Source organism: Pterocles gutturalis, unplaced genomic scaffold (assembly GCF_000699245.1).
Source record: "Pterocles gutturalis isolate BGI_N339 unplaced genomic scaffold, ASM69924v1 scaffold2919, whole genome shotgun sequence".
Classification (NCBI taxonomy): Eukaryota; Metazoa; Chordata; class Aves; order Pterocliformes; family Pteroclidae; genus Pterocles; species Pterocles gutturalis.
Genome location: NW_010132909.1, coordinates 303 through 18395, shown reverse-complemented (window position 1 = coordinate 18395; position 18093 = coordinate 303). Strand labels below are relative to the sequence as shown.

The 18093-nt window shown below is 39.8% G+C and overlaps 1 protein-coding gene across 1 annotated transcript in view; it reads right to left on the bottom strand.

The window, feature by feature from the left end:
- Positions 1–17729, bottom strand: part of LOC104467293 (suppressor of tumorigenicity 7 protein-like) — a gene marked incomplete at its 5' end in the record, with an annotated part of 18911 nt that extends 1182 nt beyond the window's left edge. The window contains 13 exons of the mRNA XM_010081024.1: positions 2964–3103; positions 5854–5946; positions 6057–6207; positions 9329–9431; positions 10104–10176; positions 11975–12089; positions 12467–12564; positions 12854–13008; positions 13536–13614; positions 15210–15325; positions 15915–15969; positions 16507–16666; positions 17647–17729. Coding sequence (XP_010079326.1) covers positions 2964–3103; positions 5854–5946; positions 6057–6207; positions 9329–9431; positions 10104–10176; positions 11975–12089; positions 12467–12564; positions 12854–13008; positions 13536–13614; positions 15210–15325; positions 15915–15969; positions 16507–16666; positions 17647–17729 — 1421 coding nt within the window. The remainder of the gene's footprint in view (positions 1–2963; positions 3104–5853; positions 5947–6056; positions 6208–9328; positions 9432–10103; positions 10177–11974; positions 12090–12466; positions 12565–12853; positions 13009–13535; positions 13615–15209; positions 15326–15914; positions 15970–16506; positions 16667–17646) is intronic.
- Between the last annotated feature and the right edge of the window lie 364 nt (positions 17730–18093).

The window sequence follows — 18093 nt, the reverse complement described above, 5'->3', positions numbered from 1 at the left end:
AGCAGGAACACTGCAGCAATATTTTTCAATATTTTAATATTAACTAATACTGGTCTATTCCAGCAGCATAAGGTTCAGACTTAAAAAAAGGGGATTGATTTGCTTGGAAGGTAAGCATGTTAGTTGCTTCTTCTGAGAAGACTATTTACTGTTGTCACTCTGCATCTCCAGTTTTCTGGAAGGCAGACTTTGCAGGGTCTTTAATAAGATATCACAGAAGGAATGGTGCAACATCACTTCTGCAAGATGATACATAGCTACACACTTCTCCTCCTATGTAATTATTAAAAAAAAAATCATACTGAATGGAAAAATATTCAGACCCTTTTGTCTGTGGTTTCAATAGAAGTTTTTCTGTGCAAGAGTATTTTTCAGCTTGCTCAGTGAACTGTAGAGATTATTTCCATCTCTTCTGCATACCTCCTCCCTTCTGTCACTTACTGAGAAAATTCTGAACAGCAACTACTTAAGAAACAGAGCTGTCTCTGATGATCAAGAACAGAGAGACTCTCCAAGAGATCAGAAATCTAGCGGAAACAAGCAGCAAGGCTGAGAGCACTTGCACCCTTGCCGCAGGTCACACGGAGCTCTCCCACTGTCCTGCACCTTCCCTTAGTCAAAAAATACTGAGTTTGAGTTGCAAGAGAACTAACAAGCAACAGTTGGCTCTAGCTGGATCCGCAAATGCTAAGCAATTCTGCCCGCCCCATTCCCTGGTGTCTGCAAACCCTTCTACCTGCGCAAGACACGGGCAAATCCCCCTGGCGCCGCGTCCCCGCTGCCTGCCCTGCCGGAGGGAGCGGGCTGCAGCCGCTGCCAGCACCCCGGTCGCTGCTGATGGTGTGTTACACTGTATACATTGGAACTAGTAAATGCTTCATTGTGATTTTTGGCCACTTGGAATATTTTTAGCAATTTGCCAAGGTTTACCCTGTGATTTATTATGGAGGAAACAAACTCAAGCACTAACAAATGAAAATATGTAAACTCAGCCTTCTCAAGTCAATAGAAAGGTATTCAGCTCCTTCAAACCCTTCAGAGGCATGCAGCTTGCTGTAGAGACAATTGCTGGAAACAACGGTTTAAGAAGCAACAGAAATGTCATCTAAGGAGTCATATTTAAGTCTCTTAGAGATTTACAGTGGAAAAACTCCATACACACAATAGTTCCCAATTGTCATTCCTAAACTGTGTTCTAGGTTTGTTGGAAGTTCAACAATTTGTTGGAAATACATTTTGTATCTCTTTTTCACTAAGGCCAAAGCACTCCAGGTGTCTACCATCTATAACTTTATTATCTCAAATCTAATTAGCTAAAACACAGTATAATGAAAAAATATGTGAAATAATGAAATACACAGGAAAAAAATTACCTGCAGTTATAACACTAGATACAGCCAATAGTAATTGTTTCATTACAGTATCCTTGGCAGGTGGGGTAGGTGTCATTAAATAGAAGGTAAACTTCCATTTTTGGTATGAAAATTCAACTGGATGCTTCTGACACATACCTCCAGAACACAAGAGATAATGATTTATAAAAAGTGTTTAGCAGCCAGCACAGTATTACCTATAGTTAAAATACTGAAGCAATTGGAATAAAATTGGAAGCGTTAGTTTAATATTGAACATCATTGTTTCCCACAAGTCTTCTGAATACTTCTGAAAACATTGGGAATGGGATCAAGATTACAATAATCTAATAATTAAAACAAGGAAGCATATTAGTCATTAGAGTATGATTGGGAGTTAACATTAATTGTATCTGACATAGCAGAATACTGGAAGATGGTCGCTCCTTCTCAGCTGTCAATCTCAAGAGATATACAGAATTCACTTCTTGTCCACACAGTTCCCACTTTTGCCAGTATTAAACCGTCCCAGTGAGTGGCAAGAACCCTTTGTCTGTGCTTGCCACCACTGTCACTTGGCTGGTGGAATGATGCCGCAATATGCATGCCGCTTGATCATCTTTTCAGATGAACAGACACTATCCGTCCTTTCCTACAGAAAATAAGTGATACCAACCCATTGCCAAATGACCAAACCCAGGGAGTTTTTTCCCCACATTTGGACACGTCACTTGACATTCAAAATGCCGTTACGCAAAGCCAACTCACTCATACGCAGTCCTTTCTGGTTCAAGAAGCCCAGCAGAGAGAACTTCACCATGCAATTCTTTGTTAGCATAACATTTGACCTTGTATCTCTTTGGAAATCATACAACTTTGCTAATGCAGTCCTCACAGAATTAATCAAGCAGATAGTTAGACCCTAGTTCCTACGAACCCAGCCAATTATGAGCAGCACTGAAATTTGTCACTGGCATGTCCAACTACATTTTCCAACATAAAGATCAACAGAACCGTGTGGAAATGAGGCCCCGCTCCCAGACCTGCATGACTTGGACACTGTGGATGAGAACTGCTAGCAAAGCCAACGCCTTCAGGAACAGAGTATCCCTAAGAAAAAAGGCTTACCTCCCGCGTCTCCATTACCTGCTGCATTAAACCAACAAGAAAGCATAACGCCTTTCACCCTCCATTTTGCCTGTTTCTCCTGCAGTCCAGACTGCCTTTTACTCACTTCTCAAGATCTCCAGTCAACAGATTTATTTTTTGAGGCTCTCACACTGCAGTCTTCCCCTTGTATGAGAATAAAACCCATACTCAGCACAGCGCTCCGTGGCTAAATTTCTCTGGTGCTGAAGTGCTGCCCTCTCACCGTAAGAGTGCAAATTAAAGCCATGTTATCTCACAGCAACAGTTCACCTTCTTGTCCAAGGAGACATTTTGCCCAATTTTCAACAAGTGCTTGTCACTAATTAGATTCTTACAAAGGGAGATAAAACAATTCATGCCCCACAAGCATGGGACTGACTAGAGCCTACTTCACTATGGACTCCAGCTCTCACAGATCCCACGAGTTACCCAAGCAAGCCGCGTAACAGAGACAATACTCACAGCTTTAGCAAAGATGACCATCAGCTCAGGGAACTGGTGCGTAAGGAGGGCAAGCATTGCCGAAAAGGAACAGAGGCCTGCTGTGAAATGGATGAAAAAGGGAAGCTCCTTCTGTGGGTAAACAGAGACTTCGTGAAATGCTGAAAGGAAAAAAAATGAAGAATATTGGCATTTGAGAATTGAGGAGGGTTTTCTGAATTACTTACATATCCCCGTAACTCAGTTCTAGGCTTTCAGAAGGACTAAGAGTGGACTCAAGACTGCTGTGCAGCACATTAGGTCCCAGTACTTGAACTTCTCCAAAAATTTTTCCCCTACATTAAATGCTCTTCTTCATTATTAATAGTTATTACATCTTTCTCTTCCCAATCTTCTTTTTCACTTCCATGGGCTTTATTTTCAAAGCATTTCATCAGGCTTAGTCTTTGGTACGTACACCCTTAACAGGACAGAGGGCAGAACTGTAAGATTCACAAGCTGTCAAAATTACCTGGGCCAATTTAAACAATTTTGGTGTTTTCAACCCTCTGAAGCATTAATCCTGTTATCTGAAGAGAACAGCACATCTCCCCATCCTATAAGAAGCTCAGCAAGTACAAAACAACCATCCAGTTATATATACATGCCGGGTAGCTCCTTAATACTTTCCAAAGGTTGGTTGGTAGGCTACAGTAAATTTTTCAAAGCAGCTGACAGAGTAGACCTCAAATAAAACAGTACCAGGACTAGGTTATAAATTCTGTACATAGCAGCTCCTTGCAATTTCCAATCTATGGTAACAAAATCAAAAGAAGGCGATTAGACAGGCTAAGGGCTGGCATGTGGAGCTTTCAGCACTCAAGACACTACTACTGGTTCCTAGCTGAGGACCTGCTTGGTGAATTTGCAATTACTGGCTCTGAATACCTACAGCTCTGACTTTTATCCAATGATTTTTAAAGGGCTTTTAAATGAAGAACAAAATAGTTTCTACAGACATAAGAAATTACGAAAGGGGTGCACACCTCTTGACAAGCTGTTTTTAAAATGTAAGAAAAGCATCAAAATTTAAGGAAGTCTTTTTGGAAAACAAGAAAATGTAATTGTATTCATTTTTATTGTATTTGGTTTTCATCTTGTAATTTTTAGCTTTTGATAAGCAGTAAAATAAAGTCTGAGAAGGAAAAAGACACTTTACCCTCTCAGTTACTGTTTCTGAATGTTGGCACAAAGAAAGTTATCATAAAAGCAAGCCCAGCAAAAGTGGCTTGTGCTGTTGTTTTGCTTTTAAGCATGTGATTTTGGAGCACAACTAGGTAGAACATTTGGAGTTCCACGTCTGACACCCATCAGAGATGTTTAATGTTAGCCCAGAGATTATCAGTTCACCTTCTTAATGTGCAACCAGCCCTGCTAGGGCATGATATGCACAGCAGCAACACACTCCTCCTTACTGAGCAACCAGAGAAAGTCCGCCATGGAACACCGTTAAGTTCTCATACGATGTAGAAACTCATTTGATTTTTAAAACAGGGAGCAAAATAATTTAGGAAAGGTCCCAACTTAAATTAGGAAAGTGTATAAAAAAAAAAGAGGGAAGTATTATTTTTCCAGTAGTTTTTGCTACATTGGGAAATTAAGATCAAATCCAAAACAGATAAGGACAATGAAAGACAATTCTATATGTTCAGAGCCAGTTGGGAATTGTGACTAGTTAGATCAATACAGGATTTTTAAATCATTAATTTGGCCAATGTTATTTTAAATAGATAAATTTAAAAAAAATTAAGTGTCAAGATTTCTCGAGGAAGTACTGCAATAAAAGTGTTAAGATGATTTTATTTATGGGTAGTTTTATATTTAAAACATAACAGGAATGCGTGAGTGATCGTGTTGAAATATCTGCATGTGTTGGTGTTTAATTATGCTGGGAAGTCTACAATTTAGGGTTAGTTGCTAACCAAGGAATTCCTTGTGCAATATCCTGCATAAGTGAGAAATGAGTAATTTAAAGCAGTCTAGGGGCAAATTTAAATTACACATTTTAAATATAACTTCAGGCTTTTAAATAGAAACACGTATGTGTAGTTTTCCTTTCCACAGCTGTGGTCTCAGCGGGTGTGATGGTGCTTTTGCAGTAGCCCCTTCCAGTCCCATGGGACTTGCGTTTCTTCATGACGGAGGAGTGCACCCCCAAAGGAATTCTATTAACATGCATAATTAACAGCCCATTTCTAATCTAAATTAATGCTATTTTCCTAAATATGATGAGCATGGGCCCTCGCGGTCGTTTATTTGCCTTACTGAAAGAAAAAAATTGGTAGGCTCATAATTGCATAAAGTAATTTTGAAGTAATGGGCAGCTGGAGATAACTCACTTTTCAGTGTCAAGTGCTAGTTTAAATCCATAAAAATACCTACATGGATAAAAAGCTCCAGGAAGCAGGAATTAAAGACAGGAAGCAATGCCCATTCTGTGAAGCTAACCAAGGTTTCTCTGTAAGACCACAGACAGGTTCTGCTGGACACCCAAATGCAGGACAGCAACCATGCATTCATTCCTTGCTGAAAGGAACCAGCTCCTCTGTGACAGCAGTCAAACCCATGCTTTTCAAAAGGAAGCTGAAGAACTGGTCCATTTTGCTGTTCTCAAAGTTGGCCACGCTTAGCCTGAATGTACCACACACGGACTTCATCTCTGAAGGACTGATGTTATTACAGAACCAAACGTTTACTGCACACGCACATCAAGTGCTTCAGGATTATTTGGGACAGACATCAACAAATAGCTGAGTCCCCTTCACAGGAATCTCAAACTAAAAAAATCCCCCTAAGGTAAATACAGAATACCACAAACTGAACGTGTCCTCAGCTTATGTTTTATTATCATTACTGCTTAGAAACCACTTACTTGGCAACAGTTCTCTGTCTGCTGTTTCTGTGCAACTCGGATAGGGATAGAAAAGGTGACCTTTCTCTAACGGGTATGGGATCATCCTGAACGCTGAAAAAAGAGCGAGCGACATTAGATCTGTATCTAAACCAGGTGACCAGCTTCTCACAAAGACATTAGTCTACTGTACAGAAAAAAATAAAACAAGGAGAGATACTTACTGCCTTCCCATGTGCAGTGTAGCAGATTTAGAGCCCCTTCTATCCTCTTCCAGTGCTGGAGGTGAAAAAACGCGTATGCTACTGCCTCACTGTCCCCTCGCTTCAGAATGTGCTCTGGAGGTAGCACTAAGCTTTTCATTTCTAGCAAATACTGAAATGAAAAATGGAAAGCACACTTCTTTACATGGAACATTCCATAATTTTTAATTGTCAAACATGAATTATCATTTGAGGCATAACTCATCACATCACACAGTGGCCACCTTGTACCTGCTGAAGAACCAGCCTGATCCCGACACAGCGCACACAGCCTGCACTGGCACAGGAGTGGAAACAGCAAAACACATCGGTGTGCAAGGCTCTTAAACTGGGGTTTTCACACACAAAATATCAGGAAAAAAAAAATGCATCTTCAGTAAGGCACAATAAAAATACATTATTTTGGAATACACATAACAAGTGTAATGCTGCAGGTACAATATCAATGAGCTACAAGTTCAGGCTAATAAAAAAAAAAACAAACAAACACCAACAGTATTTTTGCTCATCATTTAATCACTGAAAGTTTCAATGTAGGAGGCTAAGTACTCGTTAGCTCTCAAGTATGAGTAGCAAACCAGCAAGTGTCAGTATTGTAACCAAAGGAAGAATAATAAACCAAACCCAGGAAAATCTTGTTTTAGTGTGGTTTTGTGGGACTACCACAAAGTATCTCTGATTTCACATTTTTTCAATTTCAGCCTTCTCCCTACATCAGCAGAATATCTGATGCACACAAGGGTCAAAGAACACAAGAATTAATCATTTCCCATTTCCCCTGAAACACAGGACACGCAATTTTGTTTTTTCATGGTACGTTAAAAAAGAGAGGTATTCATTTTAATTTAGCTTTTAAAAACAGATGAGTAATTTCTACAGGAATGAAATGACAGCTTCAGCTCTAGTATTTACCTGTGGGTTGTTCTCTCCTAGCACATCGTGTCTCATTCAATAAGAGCCAAAGCTAATCCACATCTTTGATCAATGTAGCTGGCGATTCCTTTGACTGTCTCCCAAAGTGTAAGAATGCAGCTAACTCGCCGATTTGTTTCAGCAGATGCCACAAACTATGAGATTATTTACTAATCCAGTTTGAGGACTTAACTTTTCCCATTCAGATTCTTGAAGGAATGTAGGAGGGGTTATGCCCTGGCCAAATAAAGCACATTTACTGCCTGGCTAGGTTCTTCTCTTAGTGCCTTGGGCCTGCACTCCGGAGGGTAATATTCTTGCTAATCCCCTCTAATCCTCTTCAATTTTTTAATTTTATTTTTTTTTAACACAGTAAAGGATCACTCACACAGGGCTGCTGTGGGAAAACGGTCTCAAGTATCTGACCCTTGCCCTGACTCCTCATCTCTCCGCAGTGCCCAGTGCGAACTGTGCGGAGAGCAGGGGAGTGTCCCCGCAGAGGGCAGGGGAACATCATCCCCGCAGTCGCGGTGACGGAGCCCCGCTGCCAGTATTGCCACGACATGCCAATGCTGAACCTCACGCTCTGGCCGCCTCTGTGCCCATGTCACCACGTGAACAGAAACACTGCCCAGTCTGGGAGGTTTTCATGTCCGTGTTTAACCGTAAGACAGGCAAGATGCCGGTACTGAAATTATCTTGGGTTTTACAGATTTAAGAAAGTTTTTCTACACTATAAAGGTCGGCAAGATATTCAGGAGATTATTGGAAAGGATTGTTTCATACATTTCCAAAACGTAGCTACAGATCTCTAATCTGAAATGGCTTAAGAGGAACAGTTTTCTAGCGCTGTACAACACTTCCTAGCTTTCCAAACAGAGCCCGTCCTTGTAAAAGCGAAACTCAGAACAAAGAGGAACAAACGTTATTTTATTTTCCTTACACAAAATGATGTTACACGCAAAGACAACCGCTTTCATCAAATACGAGAACAAAAGGATTTCTACTTTACGTATTCATTTATTTTTAGTCCATGGGACAGAACGGACTGCAAATACAAACCCCAGATTTTCTTTCCCCCTAGTCCGCTGTAACCCATTGGGCAAGTTACTTGTTTGTGCCCTTGTTCCCTTGTTTGCTTGACTACGAGCATTTCAGAGCTCTAGATAGCCAGCACCAACAGAATTCTGCCCTGCCATCTAAAAGGCAATTAGATGTTTCAAGGCAATAAAAAAAATCATGACAACAACTGGCTAGGTATCCGATTAGAAGAGATGTTTCTGTGGCTGCCTGTAGAACTATGGAACATATTTTGCAAACAGCCTGTTTGAAATGATATCTAACTTATTTAAAAATTTGCATGAAGCTCCTGAAACAACTGAAGGATATACAAAATAAAAGAACTTTTAGATAATGATAATGCGTTATAATCTTCTTCCCCTAAAGGCAGAGGCTAAAGAAAAATCTGTCTGAGACTGTCTGAAATGAACTTGCTACGCTCTTGATCAGTCATGCAAACAAGCAGCAATTTCTCCCAGCAATTAGCTTTCTCAGTGCACATTCTATTAGATTGGACAGGCAGACAGAACAGAGCGGCTGGATAATTCGAGCCTTCACAGCCATAGTCATTCGGACTCCATGATCATTTGCAGAGGATTAGGTCCAGGACTAAGCCAACCTTCTGCACTCAAGGTTTCAAACTGAACACATCACAATGCCAGTACAGTAAAAAGCAACGTAAGATTTTATTTTCACCCAATGCTCAGCGGAATCCATACCTTTGCCACGCAAGTAATGCCAGACATTAAATTACAGCCCGTAGCAATATTGACTCGTGATCTTGTTTGCACGTGGATGAAGAAAATAAGTGACTGTCGATCTTTCAATAACCCGAGTTCTGGAGCCATGCTTGGAAGCACAGCAGAAAAAAGTATTTTGAAATACTATGAGTGGTTATGATTTGGAGAACCTGATTTGTTTTCAGGGATTTTAAATATCTAAGTTCATATTTATTAATGCTTACCCTTACCCCACAAAGGGCCTTCATTAATACATTACTGGATTTTCCAATGAGTTAGAAAATTCTGAGTTCAAATTTTTTGTAAAAAACCCAGTTTAACCATCACCTATTGCAAACAACTCATTCTGGCCACCGAACGTTTATGATACGAATACTAGTGTGTTTAACAGCTCAATGGCTGGAGTTAAAACCACCTTCAAGAAAACAGGGCTAGAAAGGTTCAAATAACAAGATGAAACATAACACAACTTCTTTCAGAAGACAATAAAAAGTGGTCCAGTAGGAAATAAAATACTCCTACCTTTGGAACATGAGGGTTAAATTCCACAGCTCTGTGAATTGCTTCCACAGCGTTAATTTCTGCTGTGCTGAGCCCTCTTTTGGATGCAGTTTCCGGGGAGAACCTGAAGGGAAAAGCCCATGCTGAGCAAAAGTAAATAATAAATGCTAGCCAGGTGTTTATCTGCATCGTAAGCCTGGAGCTCATGAAAAACTGACTGATTTATCAAGAAAGATAAACAAACCCTTCTAGGAGACAAATGCTCATGTTAGTTTATGCATCCTGACTGTTGTCCATGCCCATATGACAAAGTTATGTTCAACTTTTTGAAACTTTGTGTCAATCACAGAAGGTAACTGAGTGCCCAGCCTTTCAAAAGACCCTTACAACATCACCTGCTCAGAGGCAGAGCTAGAATCAGCTGTGCAAATACACCAGAACCAAAGTGAAATGCCAACATGAACCACCACAAATAACCTGCACCCAATCCACAAAACAAGGAGCTGCTGAACATCACCAGCACGACACTGAAAACAAAATTTATACAAAAGCACACGTGTGAACACGGGCTCCTGAGAAACATCTTCACCTGTATTAATTTTATGGATGCTTACAAGAAACTTTAAATGACGCTTAACTATGCGCACACACAGACACGTGTATATATAGAAATACACTTAAATTGCTCTTAGAAATGTAACTGCTACACATTGGGTTTAGACCTTTTTAGGGCATATTTTACAGCATGACCCAAGACAAGCAACAAACCCCTGTTCTCACTTTTGTGCTTGCTTACCTTTCTGAAACAGCTCTGGCTTTTAACAGGGCTGCTGTGTAACATATTGCTGCTGATTTTGGAAGACTGATATCTATGATAAAATAAAATAATTAAGCTGTAAGATTCTAAGGCAAGACAAACATTTTAAACCCATATCCTTTGAGCTTTAAGATTTTTACTAGGGCAGACAATAAATGTAACATCTGGAACATTTCAGCTATGATTAGAAACTCTGAATTTCTTTGCGCAGTCTTCTTTCTGGTCACCAGTCAGTCTCAGACTAAAAACTCAGAGGAGTTGCAGTTTGGTGGTAAAAATTAATTTTTTCTTCTAAACATACCAAGACACTGAAACCGAATTCAAAGAGAAATGCATGTATAAACACATGCTTAAGAACAGTGTACTTTTCCTGTATTAACCCACAAAGGTTTAAAATAAGCTTCTAATCTTTATCTAATTTTGCAATTGTACATTAATACAGAGTTTTACATAATACCGGAACAGAGACTGACTAGAAACTGACCAAAAAAATTACATTACAGACAGGTAGACAAACTTTAAAGAAAATGCAATTTCCATTCTTTTCCAGTTCCATGGGGAAAAATTGTGTTAGTTGCACGTTTTGTAGACTATCTGAGGCCAAGTTTGAGCTGACAATTATAGATTAGAAGGTTAGCACTCCACAGTACAAGTTTACTTTAAAAGCAGACAAAGTCTGGGGTCTAATTCCCAAGTACCATGTTGTGTATAGTCAGATGGCTCTTGCTTTTTTTGTAAATCCCATCCTGGGCTTGTCCATCACTTACTAGAAGTCTGGCTGTCGTGTCAAGCAAAACACAGGGGTGCTACAGAGAGTTTGAAGCTCATACTCATTTTTCCAGATGCTTAGAAAAAAATCAGCAACCCTTTCTTAAGAAAGTGTTGCAATTCCTGATGTTAACATAAGCACCAGGAAAGAGCAAATGGTTTTGTTACATTAGTAAGAAAGAACATGGATGGTCAAGTCCCAGGAGCAGGCAGCTAGGGTGGCCACGCGCAAGGGGCACAGGATTTGGGCAAGAATATCACACTTTTGATTCCCTGAAGCAATGAAGAACAGAGACACAAGAGAGAACACGCTGACTTCTTGAGGGCAGGGAACAACTGCCACAAAATACTGCTTCTCTGTCCCTGCATTCTGAAGTTGATTTAAGGGACAGCTTTGACAGCATCACTTTGTACACCAATGATGTGGGCACTGTCTAGGTGCCAAACTCTGAGGCCAGTAAGAAAGTAAGTATATACTTTATTAACCTTTATCAAGACTCTCACAGCACCTGAAACATATTAGTTGAGATGGAAAGTGAAAGCAAGCTACCGTCATTTAATGGACTAAAGCTTGCACACCACTAATCTCTGGCAAGCAGCATGCTCGCCTGTTGCTAATCTCTGGCAAGCAACCTCAGTATTACAGAATCACAAAGCCAAGCCTGGAAGATGACAGAAGGGAAAACTACCTTTTCCAGGTAATTTACACCAATTACTTGGGGGGCTATGTGCTGACTGAAAAAGGCTGATTAATTTAGGCACAACCAGGGACGTAGAAGAGATTAAAAAATTAAAATAATCCTTGAATTGAAGCAAAGTGAGCTCCAAGGTTTCTTTAGTGATTAAAAGCAACTTAAAAGAAACATAAAAAGTAATCAGTATGCAGTTTAGTTTGGCTAAATTTGACCTCATGGTTCAAAAGAAAAAACTTGACTTGCACTCCGGAAGCGCTTATTTGTTGCCAATGAAGGGAATCTAGGCAACTAGCTGAGATCCTGGGTAGCCATCTGCTTTTGGACAGGCACATCTTGCCCACCTCATCTCACACAAAACACCAGTATTTCCCAACAGACATCACTTACCATCATACTTGGCTAGAATTGCCTGGACATCTGCATAAGCCTGTAACTCCAGTAGTGCCTCCAGGAGGTTTTCATGAATATTCATCATGCTGAGAAGTGGAAACTCTTTCATCAACTGCAAATCAGTAAAGAGAAATAAATTAAGCACATATAGAATTGCACTTGAATCCCTGAAATACTGAATAGAAATCAGTACAATAATTCAAGCTTTTTCAATGTTCTCTTTTCAATGGCTGTTTTGACAAGTTTGTCACTGAGTCAAGCATGAAGCAAACTGGGCAACAGAACTCTGAACACGACATCATATAATATAAAAATTTAAAACCTACGTGTAGGAACCAAAAAAAACTGTTCTCAAAAAATCATGAAGTGCAAATCTCATCAGAAAATAATTCAATTAGACTCATTATGATGCCTAGAAAGGAACTTTAAACCATCAGTTTGGACAATGTCACTGAAAACAAGTTGTTCCCCTTTTTTATTTTTACTTACATCTCTCATCATTTTTACTGCTTCTCGTATTCTTCCCAGTTTTCTCGCACACATAGCTAGTCTCCTTTTCACATACACCAATACATTGGTGTCTCTTCCTGATTACAAAGACAAAAAAATAGTCTATCAGTTTCAATCCTTACCTCTCCTTCCCTCTCTCAAAAAAAAAACCCCACCAAAAACCTCATAACCTTCTCCTAACTGCACGTAAAAGCACAAAATAATTACTACTGCTGTCCCAACCAAGGCCCAGCTCAAGCAATGCCAGCTAAAACAGGAGGAACTGCCTGGCTGAACTGGGAATCGAACTAGAATCACTAATTATAACTTAGTTTTACATTTCTGCTCACACAAAAACTAAAGTTTATGCGAGTCAAAAGTGCTTACTCAGCTGTGCTTCGTGCTGGGGACTTTGGGCATGGCAGTTCTGAGACCTCCTGTAAATCATTTCTCCTGCTTTCAGAGCCTGCTTGAAATACTTCTCAGCATCGACAATAGTCGTTGCTTCTTCCTCAGCCAGGAGGACATATGCAGTGGCACAACTGTAACAAGGAAAAAAACCCACTACTTACTCTGAGCGACAAAGTTTAGTACTTTTTGAGTAAGTGTTAAAAGCATTAGAAATGGGCAGTTTTCACTTATGTTTAATATTAGGCATTGACAATATTAAAATACCAAAATATTGACTTAATGTTCAAATGGTGAGTGTCAGGAAAACAGAAACCTTTTCCATTTTACAGAAAAACACACATTTGGAGGAAGAACAAAAGAAAGAATTGTAGCAGCAAGTCAAATAATTTTCCTACAAATATTAAATATGCTCTGGTAATTGTCTGGAGAGGGTTTCTTGTGTTTGGTTTGCTTTGCCCTTTTAAAACCAGGAGGCAGGTATTTTTTAGAGAACAGTTCAATACCTCAGTGTAACTGACAGACACGTGTACAATTCTCAGTCACAGAAATCTCCCTTTGCTGAATCTACACTATTAGCACAAGAAACCGACAGTGTGCTCAATATCACCCAATTTAACCTTTCACGCTAGAAATACAGCAACTGGAACTTTAAACTTACTCATTGTTCAACTCTAAAGCTTGATATGCTGCTTTAATCCGGGCTTGAGGGTTTCTCTCTCGCCACGCTTTCTGCATAACTGTGGTAAAAACATGGAAAGGCAGGTGAGGGACAGAGACCGACGAAACACCTGGGAGCCCACGGAGGCAACACTGGCTGCTTATGCCTCAGTTCTACATAAATATTAACTTCGATTTTGCAAATTCCTGTTTGCTATATAATTGTTATAGGGAAGAGTAAATGTGTTTTAATTCCAGCGTGAGTTTCTACCACAAGCAGCAGAATCTTGCAACTTGTCATTACGCCCCAGATTTAATTTAAGAAGGCAACACCACCAGGAGGATTATTCACTGACCACTGAAGAACTCCTACACTGAGAAGCAAAGACAGCTTACATAACCAGGCAGATGTACAATTTCTAAATTGCTACAGATTTTTGGAAACATTTCCCAAGACTTGTTGAAAGCTTGGCAGGGGCAACTGTTAAACACAGGTTCTTGCACGGACCTGCACGAATTTTAATTTAAGCTTTCAAACAGAACTTCAAAGAAAACAGTGATAGAGTAAGCTGTGTCTTGCACAGGTATAGATTCAAGTATTTAGACAACTACCAGATTATAAAGGGTTAAACAACTTATTTTTAAATTTACAAAGCACATTTGAGTGTCATAACACGGCACAGCCAATTCAAGATATACTATAATAATTTATCACCTATTAGAAAGTGTTCTAGGAAACAATTCAAAAGGGTGGAACCTATCTATACAGAAGGGTCGTGTGAATTACAACTGGAATTCAAAACTACGGTCAGACGAGGAGCAAACAAAAGTTCAGTGCAGCGACTCTAAACCCCTCCCCACTACGCTTCCATTAAGGAAAAATGGAATCGCAAACCAAAAAACAACTTCTCGCAAAAGCAAAACAATATTCTTGGAGCTACCATCTTCCATGCAGAACACACAGCTTTCACAGGGAATAACGGTTCTGAAAGAACTCCAAACCCTTACGCTCATGGAGTTGCATATCTGGCCTATCTCAAGCACGATAAGAAAACTGAAGAATCTATACGTGTTTCTTTTGGAACAAAACCTTCTGCTGTCCAGCAAGAATAACGTGGAAAAATGTTTGAGTTTTCTTTTGGAAACAAAATATTAGTCTTGGCTTAGCAAGCGAGACAATACACTCCATTCTGTGAAACAAAAACACATCGTTCATATCAAGCATGTCACAGCCAGATGACAAGTAACGCTTCCGGAACTTGACAAATGGACAATAGTTCACACCCTGTCTGACAATAACCAGGTAGAGACATTTTCTGCACTGAACATGTGGATCAACGAAAAAATTCTGGAGACTGCACTATTCGTTACTAAGGTTTAAACGAGACCACATCTTTGGCTCTTGAGAATACAATCCAGGTTTTCAATACTGTGTTGCTAATTATTTGAAAAGTGCGAGATCTTAGAATATGGCAGGATCCTCAGAGCATTAAAGTCAGTAGAGAAACCACAAGGTAAAAACCATCTTTCCACTAAATTAATCGATTAAACCTCCTTAGCAGTTGAGAAAGGCTATCATTTCCCAAAATATTTTACACAGTAGCTTGCGCTACCTTGAAGTATATTAAAAATATCCATGATACACTCTCCAACAGTTAGCGTACGACGTCGGTACCTGTATCTGAAGGCCGAAGGGCATCTGTATCACAGGTGAAAAAGTTTTGATGATCTTGAGCAGACAAATTCATGTCATAGTACGTAAGAGGCTCCTTCCCAGTCACCCACATGTATCTTTAACGGGAGAAATTTCAGTAAGAGGCACTCCTAGTAAATAGCAATACCGATACCAAGGGGGATATCTGATCTGCCTAACACCTGAAGCTACTGCAGAAGAATTTTATTCATAAAAGACTGGAGGTACCAACCAGAAGATTTCAAGTACTGCTGTTCCATAATCTGTACAGGTCGCCAGAAGGCTTCCTGCAGGGGGGAAAAAAAAGTCTTTTTGACCCTAAAGTTCTGAACAACTTGAGAACCGGCTTCCTAGGAAGCAGCTTCTCCTATGAAATAACACAAGGAGACTTTCAACACAGCCATATCAGTCTCAGATTTAGGATCACTGTCTCAAGCTCTGAATAGTTTTTCTCCTACTTTACTCTCAAAAAACCTGATGATGTTACAATAGTATTTGCATTCTTAACATTTAGACTGCCAAATCTTGGATAGGTGCCTTTTAAACACAGCACTGGCATCAGTCACCCCTATAATCCTGCAGATCTCGGCTGTCTCCTGATATTACTAGTGCAAGCTCTGTGAAGAAGTCATGTGTATGCCCCGATTAATTTTAAAAGCATGCAATGGAAAGTAAGATAATTAATACCTGCTATACTCTGCCCCTCTGAAAAGATTGAGAGGATTTCGCCACACTTTGCACTCTGGAAACAAAAACAAAACAAAAAAAAAAAAAAAGGACTTTTTGAATTAAGAGGACAGGCAATATTACCTTGACTCTAAAATGCAGCAATGCAAATGCAGTTTTACTTTCGAAAGCTGCTTTAATTTTACTGTTACACAACCTGAACATGATCATATGATCTTCTTCTCCCTAGACTGCTGCTATCCCATAGGGGTACAAAAGCACATGGTGCAAAGACTAAACACTGCCACTCACACTCATGCAATGTTTATCTTGCACATACTCAGAACAGTAAATATCTAATGTTACTGAAAAAGCTTTAGCTAAACATGTAATACATTTTCTAAATCATATTTTTAATAATGAATGGTTTAGATCAAAGATGCATTGTTATTTAGCTTATTTTTACCATTATTGATAAAATGCAGTGTAAGGTGTAGGCCTTTCTCCAGTTCTTACACGCACTAACGCAGTGTCAAAGCCTGTTAAAAGCCAGCTCACGTGAACCAGCCACCTTGAAGCTTTTGGAAAACTGCTGGGACACGTTAACAATCACCTGGCATGTTCTGCCTGCTGGTCTCGCTCTCTCCAGCCGAGAACGCTGCTGGTGCTGGAGGGCTGTTTTCTACGCCACCGATAAGGGGCCTCAAATGACTCAAAGAAACCTGCTCGATGAAAGATGTGCCGTATTTTCGGAAATGCCACCACTCAAACACCTGTCACAGGAGAAAACAGCAGCAGAAATTTCCATAGGCCACATGTAACTTAAACAGCCAATCGTTCACAGCTAGCACAGCCCCTTGCAAATGACTAGAGATGGAACTACACACAAATCAACACTAATTATCTGGTTTGGCCTGTCTTGTCATGCAGGATCACCCACATAACATGAGTAGAAAAAAAAAAAAAAACCAGTAGAATTTTAGTCAAACATATATTCCTCCCTCCCCAAGTCATTAGGGTAACTTCTAAACCCTTTACAAAGTGTCCGTATAGGGAAACCGTGCAGAGAGGCAAGAACCTCAAGACAGATTTAACTGATGAGAAGATGTATTTTCTTTGGCTTTTAATACTGAAAATAAAGATCAACCCAGAAGATTTGTATGTAGTACTGCAGTCTGCATCGAGGTCAGATGATCATCGCTGCAACAGCTGCGCTGACCATGCAGTGTGCCCCTTTCATTGCGTGCAGCCAGCCACGTCTGTGCACACTGCTGTCTGAAGATGAGCTGAGTTATTGGCTCATTTTCACACCAAAGTCATTAAGACAATTACATGATGACACACGCACAAAAGCCCCCGCAGAAATTACTGTGGGAAGCTAAACTCTTACATTCCTAGTAAAAGAGTTTAAAAATCTGTGTTTTCTTTACACAGGTAAGTCGGCAGAGTTCTCCTGTCTATTTTGCATTTGTCGTTATCTATGTACATTCACATGTACACGCACACACACGTATGGACATGTACCTCCTTAAAACAAGCCTAAGTTTCTGAAACGGGTACATCTTATTTTCCTTACACTCACCCTAACATACATACACAGGTAGCATCAGAAAAGCTCCTAAATACCAAGGTCCTTCCTAGGACAAAGGCACCCTCTAGAGTCTGATCAAAAAAATGCTGATTGCATTTACCCCTAATGAAAGCATCCTAGAGGTGCTGAAGTTGCTTAAAAAAACAGAAGTGGACTACTTACAAATATCAGTCCAGATATAAAAGATGAAGTCACTGTAAGGGCAAAGTAGAATTTTGGAGTCAAAGTGCTTAAGAAGACAGTCACTGTTAAGAGAAACAAAAACAAAGACTTAAGGAGCAGAACCAAAAAACAAATAGCTTTTTATTAAACAATGACAGATGAAATATTATGTAAACACATAACACAATATAGCCCTATAAACCCCTTACTTTCCAGATAAAGTAACTTTGTTAGAGAATCCTTTACATATGTCATTTTCTGTTTCTAACCATCCATGACAGTGAATTAGGTTATATTCCCCATCTGAAAAATTCAGTGTTAGTTCTTGGGCAAAGCAGCCTATGGTTTCAACCACTGCATGGCTGGTGGACATGTAGCCGATGTAACGTGTTATTTAATTTTAATCTAAACCAGAAATGTCCTGTTTTGATGACAGTTCATACCCAG